This window comes from Leuciscus leuciscus (assembly GCF_965113295.1).
Source record: "Leuciscus leuciscus genome assembly, chromosome: 6".
NCBI lineage: Eukaryota > Metazoa > Chordata > Actinopteri > Cypriniformes > Leuciscidae > Leuciscus > Leuciscus leuciscus.
Genome location: NC_138730.1, coordinates 29,534,473 through 29,546,603, shown reverse-complemented (window position 1 = coordinate 29,546,603; position 12,131 = coordinate 29,534,473). Strand labels below are relative to the sequence as shown.

At 37.7% G+C, this 12,131-nt stretch overlaps 1 protein-coding gene across 5 annotated transcripts in view; it reads left to right on the top strand.

The window, feature by feature from the left end:
• The window catches only part of amph (amphiphysin), a 36,424-nt gene extending 25,005 nt beyond the window's left edge, over positions 1-11,419 (top strand). Inside the window, exons 12-26 of one of the 5 annotated variants that reach the window (XM_082172623.1) lie at positions 28-129; positions 292-315; positions 580-606; positions 876-1,052; positions 2,881-2,913; positions 3,609-3,650; positions 4,076-4,228; positions 4,594-4,647; positions 5,236-5,283; positions 5,535-5,588; positions 5,899-5,940; positions 7,379-7,708; positions 8,320-8,493; positions 9,956-10,057; positions 10,167-11,419. In XM_082172623.1, coding sequence (XP_082028749.1) covers positions 28-129; positions 292-315; positions 580-606; positions 876-1,052; positions 2,881-2,913; positions 3,609-3,650; positions 4,076-4,228; positions 4,594-4,647; positions 5,236-5,283; positions 5,535-5,588; positions 5,899-5,940; positions 7,379-7,708; positions 8,320-8,493; positions 9,956-10,057; positions 10,167-10,271 — 1,467 coding nt within the window. In that variant the 3' untranslated portion in view covers positions 10,272-11,419. The remainder of the gene's footprint in view (positions 1-27; positions 130-291; positions 316-579; positions 607-875; positions 1,053-2,880; positions 2,914-3,608; positions 3,651-4,075; positions 4,229-4,593; positions 4,648-5,235; positions 5,284-5,534; positions 5,589-5,898; positions 5,941-7,378; positions 7,709-8,319; positions 8,494-9,955; positions 10,058-10,166) is intronic. The other 4 variants (XM_082172624.1, XM_082172625.1, XM_082172626.1 and 1 more) reach the window with 4 other exon arrangements.
• The last annotated feature ends 712 nt before the right edge of the window (positions 11,420-12,131 follow it).

Here is a 12,131-nt window from a genome sequence, read left to right as displayed (position 1 = left end):
CATTTTATTTTTATGTCCTTATTTTAGCTAAATGAGAAACCAGGAGAATCTCTCCTAGACTTGGATTTTGATCCGTTCAAGCCTGATGCCAGTACACCTATCGGGCAGACCCAATCACCCATATCTCAGGTTCTTCTTCATATTCTGCTTTATTGTATTACAATTGGGAGACAGTGAGATGTCAAATAAAAGGTTTAGCAATAATTTCTCTGTTTTTATGATCATGGAATATTAATCAATCAGTAAGAAAATAGATCTTAAATGCATACAATATTTTGTTTCTTCTCACAGACACTACCTTGGGATCTTTGGACGGTGAGCCTGCTTCCTTTGCTTGTACTCTTTGATCTATGTGTACTGATCTTGGAAATCTTGGTGCTATTAGTAACTTGGTGACAGAATCCTGTCTCCTGTCCTGATGTCAAAAGAATTGGCCTAGATTTGTATTATTTTGAAACAGTAAATTTGCACTGGCATGAAATGTGAAGATGCTGCTGTATTTTCATGAAAAGCTTACAATCGCTCCTGTTGAGCATGAATTTGACAGCAAATACCTTTGATATCTTTGTTTATTTCTAGGAAAATGCTGCACAGCCTGCAGAGCCTGTAAGTAATGACTGACGAGAGTGTCTCAGTAGAAAGCAATTAAATGATTTCAGTTACAGAAATATGTCCACCATTTCTCCAGAGTGACATTGCATCACAATTTACACAAATTCATGTACTCTGGTTCAAAATATTCATGCTTAGTTTCTTTAATCCATGTCTGTGACAAATCTGTGTCTGTCAGTGACAAGTCTTCTTTTGCCCCTCCTCTGTTGGAGGCTCTTTTTTTTTTTACCTTAACCACTTATTACCTTTTTTTCCCTGGTTAGGCTGCAGATGCTGGATTCTCTGCCAACTGGGCAGCTGACTTTGGTTCTTCTGCCAATACGGTTACGGAGGAATCTGAAAATGCTCAACCTGCATTGGATGGGCAGGGCTGGCCACCTTCCGAGGGTTGGCCTACAGAGGCAGCATCAGAGCCGCAGGAAGAGGTGGCCACAGATGAGGTTAGAGCCTGGGATAAAGAAAACTGTCGTGAGCCAAACCCAGACTGTGATCCCTGTGCTGTGGGGGGTGGCGAGGCCAAGCAACAGCATCCAGGAGAGGGGCAGGAGGGTGTAGAGGAAAGTCAGACAGACTGGGCTACAAATCAAGTGGAATGGGCAGAAGAAAAGGCAGGTTGCGGATCAGAGGAGACAGGGGCAGAGGAGACAGTGGGCTTGCAACCAATGCCTGGAATCATATTAACCGATGAGTTTGGTCAGGTGATTCAGGATGCCACGGAGGGAGTAGGGGGAGATAGTTCCAGATGGGGCCTGTCTAGCCAGGTGGATTTAGATGGATCCGGGTCAGAGTACGAGACTGCTGAAGAATGGGGTGATGTCTCAGGACAGACCGGTGGGTGGGTCAGTGCAGACGATGAACTTGAATCTGCCGAGAATGAGAATCCAGTTGTGGCACCAGAACAAGGCACCGTGGCTCAAGAGTGCTTTGCAGACTGGGACACGGCTGACAGTTTCCCCAAGCAGATTACCCCTGCTGACTCTTTATTTGGTGGTGATGCATTTGCAGCCAACTGCGATCAGCCAGAAGCAGTACCATGTGTCCCAGAGCTTGAAAATGAAAGCTCGGATGAGCCGCATTCAGACCCAGCCAAAGCAGAAGCAAATATGCCTCAAAATGTTCTTGAATTTACTCCGAGTTCAGACCCATTTGGCACTGAAGGTCATGATCCATTTGGTGCAGGGAATGATCCTTTTGCCGCTTCAGGGGACGACCCATTTGGCAGGGGAAATGATCCATTTGCCACCTCAGACCAAGACCGAGATCCCAGTGGCTTTTCTGGAAGTGATCCTTTTTCTACAACAGGCAGTGATCTTTTCGGTACTGAAGGATTACCAACAGAGAGTCCGAAAAGTGGGTTTGATTCTGATCAATTTGCAGAGACCCAGTCAAGAGGCGAAGGACAGTGGGCAGCAGAACCCTTTGCCGCTGAATTCCCATCAGATCCTTTTGCCACTGGGGGCAATCAGGACCCATTTGCTAATGAGATAACATCTGATCCTTTTGCTAATGAAAGCAGCGTGGATCCATTTACCAATGAAAACTACCAGGGGTGGGCAGGGAGTTGGGAATCTACTGGGACAAAGGAGACCATTCATGAAAGAAAAGACTCTGAAGTCTTTGATGACAAAACTGGACATGGCAATGAGTTTGCCCAGTGGGCAGCCTTTCCTGCGCCAGCTGCAGACTCTGAGAACTCCAGTAAGGGCTCCTGGCAAGAGGTGAGCGATAGCAGTGGCTTCTTCTCTTCTGATGGCCAAGGAAACTTCACAGCAGGCTGGCCAGGTGAGGCTGTTCCACCCCAAGACCCCTTTGCCTCCCTCCCTGGACCACAAAACACCTCTAATCTTAAAGGTCCCATTGCAGTGGACCAGGTCGGTCATAAAGAGCCAGAGAACTCAGACCTGTCTGAAGATGAAGTTGCAAACCGGAGATACGGAAAGTTATACCATGAAATAGATACAGAGCTGGAAGAGGTACCTGACTTCCTTCCACTCTGCTTAGCTTAGCGTAGAGTAGACTACAGCAAGAATACTCCCCTCCTTTCCTGCCTGCAGATGAAGTACTATTTTCCTGCTACAAAACCCTTCGGACCCTGGAACCCCTCCCACAGCCCCAGGACCTGTTCTCCTCTCTCTCCTTTGCTTGCTTTAATTGTTTGTTGGTTTTGCTAAGTTCAAGTAGAATTTACAGTTTTCCAAGTGTGTGCAATTAAAATACATGTCTTTGATGGTTTACAATCATGCTAATTACTCATTTAATTCGGTTTAGGTGTCCAACAAGGCTTTTAATGGATTCTCTAAGGTAAATCAGAGTTTGGAAAGTTTGCTTTTCAATAGATTAAAAGAGAATTCATAACATTATGAATTACTGTCAATGTAGCCAAACACAAAAGCTACATTGGCCAAAGTGATTGTGCTTGTATTTTAGCAGTGCTTTTAGTTTGCTGCCTGAAGGTGCTGAAAAAGTATATTGATTTTCACAGAATCTGTTTTTCAGGAACAAGTGTTACATTCATTTTGAGTATAGTATACTCAATAGTATATTTTGAGTATAGATTATAGTGTTCATAGTGTTGTTTTGTAAAAATGTTATCCTTAGTTTTAGTCTTAGTTTAAGAAATAGGCCTATTTTAGGAAAAAAGAGATTCAATTATGGATCTCATCATTTGAAACAAATGATGACACTAATTGGTCCATTTAAAGTCATATTTTTATTATCAAAAATAAATAAATTTTCACAAATGATGACACAAATTTTACAATGAACATGTAGAACCTGGTGTTAAAAATAATTGTGGCCCTGCTTTAATGTACCTAATCCTGTTTTATATCCAATGCTGTGGTGAACCCTACTAATTCCTGTTCCCTGAAAGATCCATTAAAATATTTCTCACTGGAATTTTGAACAAAATAATCTCCAGTCTATTCTAGCTGGTTATATGTTTCAGATGTATACAATTAAATTTGCTTACCTCAGTCCCTTTATTCTCTCTTTAGGATGCAACAGTCCCAACATTTGTGGCCGAATTTGATAAGATGGTGAGTTGACAGTCTTTTGATAGTGAAGATTTTGACTGTAATGCTTTGTACTATACCAGAAATAACTTATCATACTCAGTGGGCGTCAATAGGTATGTTCCATACATGTTTTTTGTATTTTATATATATATATTTTTTTTTTTGTGATAGTTTTTCCTCTATTTTATTTTTCCCCTTTTGTAGGAAAAAAATGTCATTTGTATTTTTTTCAATCATTTTGTTGTTATGCTCCCCCATGGTTGTAGTGCCTCGAAGTCTGATTGCACTACATGAATACATCTGTCATTGCTTGTTGCAAAGTCTAGATAACTGATGGAACTTTGAAAGTGACTGTTGTTTTAAACTTATGGGTTTTGATACTGGTCCAGTGGTGAAGGTGTCATTGGGCAGTGTTTCTTATTGTCTCCTTGTAAATGTATATAAAGTCTGAAGCCCCAGAGGGTGATGTAGCTGAAGGAGAAGGTGAAGCACCCCCAGCCTCAGTACCTGAGGGTGGTGAGGGTCCCGTCACCACTCCCCCTACAGATACACAACCAGCTGAGATTACTGCTTCAAGCCCCCCTGCAGAGACAGCCACAGTGAGTGACAAAGCGTCAAACTCTAAACGTCATCAGAAATAATGTCATCGCCATCATCATCAACACCATTGTCATCATTTTTGTCATTTAAATCAATGCTTTCCATTGTTACTATTATCACCCTCATCATAGTCGTTGTGATCATCGTCATCAATATATTGATACTATTTTCATAATTTTCATCTCAACATCAGTCTTCTTAGCATCTTCATCATCAACATCTTCCATCATTGCATAAAAGTTATTATTGCCATTGATGTCATGATACAATCCTCATGTTACGTGTTTGGCTACATAATACGTGTTATAATACTAATAATCAGAAATGAGCTGTAGCCATTGATTGTGTACTGTTGTTTATGAAGAGCACTGTGGAGTCTCCAGTATCTGCTGAGACTGAGGCACCTGAGCAGGCTGAGGTATGTGCCTTAAACCTCTCAAAATAATTCAAAACACAGTGCCTGCATATTGACCATCTTACCTTTTCTATTTTAAAACACTGTATGTTTTGGAAAAGAAACTGTCTAGATTTTTCTGGGGTTCTGTAACTCAAACATATTTGATTAATATTATATTTATTTTTATGCTATTGACAATTGTGAATATAGATGTTTTATTATATTGTATATATGAACATATTTTATACAATACCAGTGCGAGCTCTGACTGTGACTTTTCTTTTTCTTATATAGTAGCCAGTTATTTTTTTTTAATGTTCTTTTTATGGTGGTGAATTTTGAATGTGTTTTTATTTTTATTTTGTACCAATCCATTTATTTTATTTTTATTTTTTTATGTACACATGCTTTGGGATCAGTTTGCAGTATATATATCTATATTTTATTATTTTGCACATTAACCAAAGTAGGATGTCAGAAGCGCAGTCATGGAGTGGATCTTAAAAAAATATATACTGTTTAATTTACATTATTGCCATAGTTTTTACAAAGACTTTGGTTGAGCTTGAGATTTTAAATGTTGATGAAAAAGTCTCAACCATTCTTTAGCTCGCAGTTGAGGACATAGAAAAGGAGCAACCCAGTGAAGAAGCCCCGGTAACTATAAGAAAAACTTATAACTTATGTATAATGAATAGCATAAGAGAAACTCAAGTCATATGCAGCACTGTCGCATATGTGCTTGGTTTCGTACTGTATCTTAGCAAATCCTCGTTTTCTGTACAGAAACAGCCTTTTGTCTAAATGAATTATGTATGAGATACAAGATATGAAAGAAAAACAGGTGGTGTTATTTGGAAGTATAACAGAAATTGGAGGTAGCATGAATGTTTTTTATTTGCATGTAGGAGTCTGCTCCAGTCCAAGAAACAGAGAAGGAGTCACCTTCAGAGGCGGCTCTGGTAATTTCACCTCTATAATCATTGCCTTCTGAATATGAAATCAGTACTACTTTCCATTATTAGTGAAGACCTTCCATTATTAAATTCCACATTCCTACTTCTAAACATGTTTTTAGGTTCAGCAATAATAATTCACAGAGATGATTATAAGCATCCAGACTCTGATACAGATGATATTAATGGTTACGAAGGAAAGCCAGATACTCGCATGACCAGATACAGATTTGTCGACTCATCACTGCAGTATGTCTTTCATTTGAATAAATGAATGTGTAATGATGCTGATAACCACGTTTCTTTGTGTGTATAGGCTACCTTTGAAGAGAAAGAGTCTCCCATTGACGAGACTCCGGTAACTATTTGTCTTAATAGATCAAAAGTCAAAAAGTCTAAATAGATAAAGATTTTTGTTTTACTTTATTATTTCAACATTGCTCTGTACATATTTACTGTTATTTTTTGTTTGTAATTTGTTTTGTCTCATGAAGCCATATGCAAGTACATTTAATCATTTTATTTATTCAATCATTGTTATTGTCAGATCATTTCTGACAAGTTTTTAGTGCATGCTATAGAATACCTTGTAACAGTATAATTATTCAAATATTATAAAGAGTCTCAGTCTGATATTAAACCATCATCTGGCTTCATATTCAACTCTGTGTGGTTACCAAACTGAAGGCTGGGAAAAAATGGAACAGGATGGTAGCCACACAAGTCATTATTTAGTATTGCAGAATGCTTTTTTAATAGTATGTGTTGATGGATGGAAACTTCTAACATGCGCTGTGGCATTAATCAAAACCTTTAACCCATCTTTTTTGTATATTTGTATGTTTTATGTTAAGTTTTTCAGGGTACAATCAGCTGTTGCAACATCTGGCAGCACAATAACAAACACCGTCCAGCTCATAAATGATTCTTCTTGTTCCAAGCACAAAGCTTCGTTTTTAGATCCAGAGATCATTAGAAGGCTAACACTGCCACTGTTTCTGCCATTTCTGATTGTACCTTTATTGTTTAATTTTCATTTCATGTTTTTTTTCTCCTGGTATTTTATGTTAAATAGCTTTGAACCACATAAGGTTGCACACACTAAAGGCAATTTAACAGAGATGATGTTATAACCCGACATTTCCCCTGCTTACTGAACCTTTAAATAGTGGCTTAGCAGATGACTATTATTATCCCTCTAATCACCATTTTCGGTTTCTATGGTGACTCCATTCTTACATCACCGTAACAGGCAGTAATTTTGGGCAAACATTTTCAGGTGTCAATATAATCTTAGCATCAATGTTTTGTTGAATCTGAATTCAGCAGTTTTTAATGAAAAGGGGTTCTGGAATTTATGACAAAAAAAGGGGGGGGGGGGGTTCCTTTTTACAGTTATTCTGGAGTTAGGCTGAACTTTTTGGTTACTTCGTCATATGTATATTGAGATCATATTGTCATTATGATCTGAGGAATGTTCATCCATGCTACTTCATTCAGTAGGCAGTGGTTATCCACTATGAATCATGACCCCCTATCCTTCATGCCGTCTACTGAACATTTCCCCTAGCCAAAGTACTTGACTGTTGGTGAAACTCAAGTCAGTTTTTTTGAGAACTGACTTGCCATTCCACATCAGGGACAGTTTTAACTTCTGAAGTTAAACTGGTCCCTGCACCCCTCATTGTGACACTCTTGAGTGCTCCCCTCTGTGGTACTGTACACCGATCCATCCACATGAGTGGCTTGTGTTAAGTGTTCAAACACTGGCTCTCACTCCTGGGCACCTCTTCTAGACTATAGATGCCAAACCAGAGGAAGAGGCCAGTTCACTAGAAGCCAAACCAGGAGATGAACCAGATAATGTTGGGCCCAAACCAACAGATGAACCAGATAAGGTTGAGTCCCAACCAACAGATGAACCAGATAAGGTTGAGTCCCAACCAACAGATGAACCAGATAAGGTTGAGTCCCAACCAACAGATGAACCAGATAAGGTTGAGACCCAACCAGGAGAAGTTCCTGATAATATTGAGCCCAAACCAGGAGATGCTCCTGATAATGTTGAGCCCCAACCAGGGGATGAAACCAGTAAGGAGGGTGCTGCAAACAATGGGAAAGAGGAGGTAGATATTCACCTGTGTTTCTGGACTTTGGTATGCAGACCATTGACAAGACCCTGGTTTATTTATGTAACCGTTCTGGACTGCACTTTAAAACTCACTGATAGTTAGAATTATAATCAAAATGCTTTAAAAACAAATATGTTCTACTGAAATGTCAATTATTTTTCAGTAAGGTCTTAATAAGTTAATGCATTAGTTAGCATAAACTAACATGAACAATGTATTTTTACATAATTTATCAATCTTTGTTAATGTCAATCAAAAGTACAATTGTGCATTGTTAGTTCACAGTGCATTAACTAGTATCAATGTTAACGTGAAGATTAATAAACGCTGTAGAAGTATTGTTCGCTGTTAGTTCATGTTAACGTGTAGTTAACTAATGTTAACAAATGAGACCTTATTGTTAAGCGTTACCTATTGTTCTTTTATCCAGTTGTTTTCAATTTATTACATTTCATACATTACAAGTATTATGTGTATAAAGTATGTGTGATCTGTATCATGTGTAGGCTATTATGTAACAGTCAAGTTGTTGGTCAAAAAAATACTTAAAAATCCTACCTTAAGGTTTGTCCCTTGAGTGATGCTGTTTGTTTGCCTCACCTCAGGAGAAGATGCCTATCCCTTCTGTTGTTATTGAGCCTGCCTCTAGTAATGAGGGTGATGATGATCGTGATGGTGATCTCACATCTCCAATCGCATCCATTGACAATGGGGTGATCGCAGAATGCCAGACAGCCAATGACATCTCCTCTGGAATGCCTACTGGATTCTTATTCAAGGTGAATATAAAGCGAACACCATTGAAGTAAGGGATAGTGGACAGTCATACATTTATTTTGCAATAATGACCAAGTGACCGTGCATTATCCTGTTAATCACACAGCTCCCCGCCAAATAAGTAAACACGTGGTCGGGAAATATGGTGAACCTGAAGTACAGCATGTTCCTTGATCAATGTCTTTGTTGATCCTGAAACAACATTCCAATCAACCAATCAGATTTGAGGGACAAGTTTACAGTTTATGTCAAGTTTAGGCTAACAACCAAGGTTAGGTGCTTCTACATCAGTTTTATTTAGCGATCATTTCCCTCTGATTTTAGGGAAAAGTTATGGGTATGGTTAGGTTTAGTGGTGGGGATAGGTAAGACTAAATTTTCAGACAGGAATGTTGTTCCAGCCAGATCAACAAAATATGTTGATCCAGGAACATTTCTTACTTGGCAAAATCACAGGGACCCAGAAGATATTGATTTTGCCCATATCCACCTTTTAATGTGCAAGACTTCTGATTCAGTAGCCACTATAAATAAAAGAATAACAATGTGCAGTAAAAAATAAAACTATTTGTGCTACAAATCAGTGTGTTCATGATTACGATACTATATTAAAATAATATGATAACAAATATCAGTTTGCAATATCAAGCAGCATAACAAACTGTTTTTGTACAACTGGAAGCGGCTGACACCCAGAAGCCTTGCACAATCAAGTTAAAAATGACCAAGCCGCTCTTACCTTAAAAATAAGGTAGATATAACCTTAAAGTTACTGCTAAAATATATATATATATATACTAATGAACTATATATATAGTCCATTAGTTCAACCTGTAATGAACTAATGAACTATATATATATATATATATATATAATATATTTATATATATATATATATATATATATACTGTATATATATATATATATATATATATATATATATAGTTCATTAGTTCATTACAGGTTACAAAACATTTGGCCAGACACTGTAACAATATTACAGTAATATTAATTACTGAAGTCCTCTAATGATATTTTTACTACAATCGATAACTGAGACAAAAGATGCCGCCAGTTGCATTTATGAAACAAGAGAAACGTGAAATTTTGCATGTTTTAGTTACGCAGCCTAATCATAGGAAACATGCGACTGCTATATAGCGCTACCACAATTGTCTTTTCTTCGCCATTGTGACGTACATCCGTATGAAACGGCTTCTCGAACAAGAAAAAATGTAGGGTAGCCGGTAAACACGTCATCAGAGAACAGATGTCGCTGCAACAGGGAGACACACAACAACGATGTGCGCGGATTAATCAGTTATAATAATTACTGGAATATTCCATAAAAAAATACAAATTGTCCATTTTGATTTCATGGTGACCTTAAGATGAACACGCTGAAAATGAATAGAGCTTTTATACACATGTACTAATGAATCTTGTTCTTCTGCTGTCTCGTAGGTTGAAACATTGCATGATTTTGAAGCAGCGAATCCGGACGAACTGGAGCTGAAGAAAGGAGACATTGTTTTGGTGGTCCCTACAGTGCTAGCTGAAGACCAGGTACGATTTGCTTGAATGTTTAACTTTTGTTTTGTTTTATTATCTTTTCTTGTTTTGACATTATGATAATCAGAACCTGATTTGAACGCTCATTTGATTCTCTCTTCAGGATGCTGGTTGGCTCACTGGCATCAGAGAGAGCGACTGGCAACAGCGCGGAAGCTCAGCTAAGAAAGGACTGTTTCCTGAAAACTTTACGCAGCGCCTGGAGTAAATGACCTCAGCGTGTCGTGAGAAGGCGTGTGGACCTGGACGTTTGCAGACAGAGCCATCCACCGTGAAGTCTGGTGTACTGATGACAGCTGTCAATCAGACCGGGCAAAAACCACATAAGAGGAAATAACACAAGCGACTAAACGAAGCAAGCGGAGACACAAATACCTACTCAGAGCATAAAGAAAATAACCAAGCATGACGTGATAGTATGGTCAACCTTTTCTCGCAAAACCAAGATAAAGTCCCTGTTTTTTTTTTGTTTGTTTACCTGTGCGCAGCAACGAATTGATGTGTGCTTTGTTGGAACTCTGGTGACCTCCACATGTAATCCCTGTCTGTTTAAAGAAGAACTAAAGTGAGAGTTTCCCCTCTAAAGACAAAAAAACGTTACCTTATCCTCTCTGCACCAAGTGTATTGTATTGACTTTGTTGCTCTGCAGCGAATTTTATCAGAATTTGTAGTGATATGACCTATTTAACCATTCTAAGTGTTACACAAAACTTAGGTGTTTTCTTTGAGATATTTCTGATATAAATGTGACATTGCATCATCGTTAGTGTTCTCTGTAGTTTCACGGCTGGCCGTGCGCGGCTATATGGTGGTGGTATTTGGCATATATTTGATATTGGCATAGTTTATGGCCGAGACTTTCAGTGTTTATGCCAAATTAATCGAAGTCCTCTTGATGAATATGGATATGTGTTGAGTTTACAGCATGAGAAATGTTGTGAGAAGAAATCTGAAATATTGCACCTGGCTCATACAGCTTGGCAAAACACAACATGTAGCTCCCTATAATTACAGATATTATGTGTATTATATTCACAATGACATAAATGCAGAACTTAACCTTGAATGGACGTGGAAACATTAATTTGTGAATGATGTTTTATGTTTGGAGAAATTGTATTTATTCAACTCTATATTTTTTAAGCCAATGACGAGTGGGAAAGTTTGGGGTGGGAAATCAAAAAAATATGCAATATATGTAATTGGTTGATAGAGTAATCACTGTCTTTGTTTGGTTCTGAAAAAAAAAACAGCATCACTCTTGTGTTCGTATTGTTAGCCTCACTGTAGAGCATTTCTGTGATGGACATATCTGTGCTAATTTAACTGTAAAGTGAATAAAGAATAGTTCATATGAGTTTTGGTTCATCTTCACAAATGGAAACAACATCAGTATAAATGTCATGTTTACATAGCTGTATTAGCTTCACAAATCAAATATCACTTGTTTTATAATCACTGGTCATTGTGGAGCAATTGAAAGCACTGTTAATAGTGCAGTTCAGTAGTACAATTTTTTATTTTGTTTGTAATGACAACCTTATAACGCAAGGGGGAGACATTTGTCTTTCCCGTGAACTGTTGCGTTAGCAGTGTATATAAACCATAGAGATATAAACAAATTAAATTTTTTGTAAAACATTTTTTTTTAAATAAGTCTGTTCTCCTCACCAAGGCTGCATTTTCTGCACTTTAAAGATACAGAAAAAACAGCAATATTCTGAAATATTATTTCTATTTTAATACATTTAAAAATGTGATCTATTCCTGTTGTGGCAAAGCTGCATTTTCAGCATCATTACTTCAGTCTTTAGTGTCACATGATCCTTCAGAAATCATTATAATATGCTGATCTGGTGCTCAAGAAACATTTATCATCATTATTATTATTATTTTTATTATTATCAGTTGAAAACAGTTTTTGATGCTTAACATTTTTGTGGAAACTATGATAACATTCAAACATTTGTGGTAAGATTAAAAAAAGAGAAAAAATGATACTTTTATTCATCAATGATGCATTAAATTGATCAAAAGTAACAGTGAAGATATTTAAAGATTTTTATT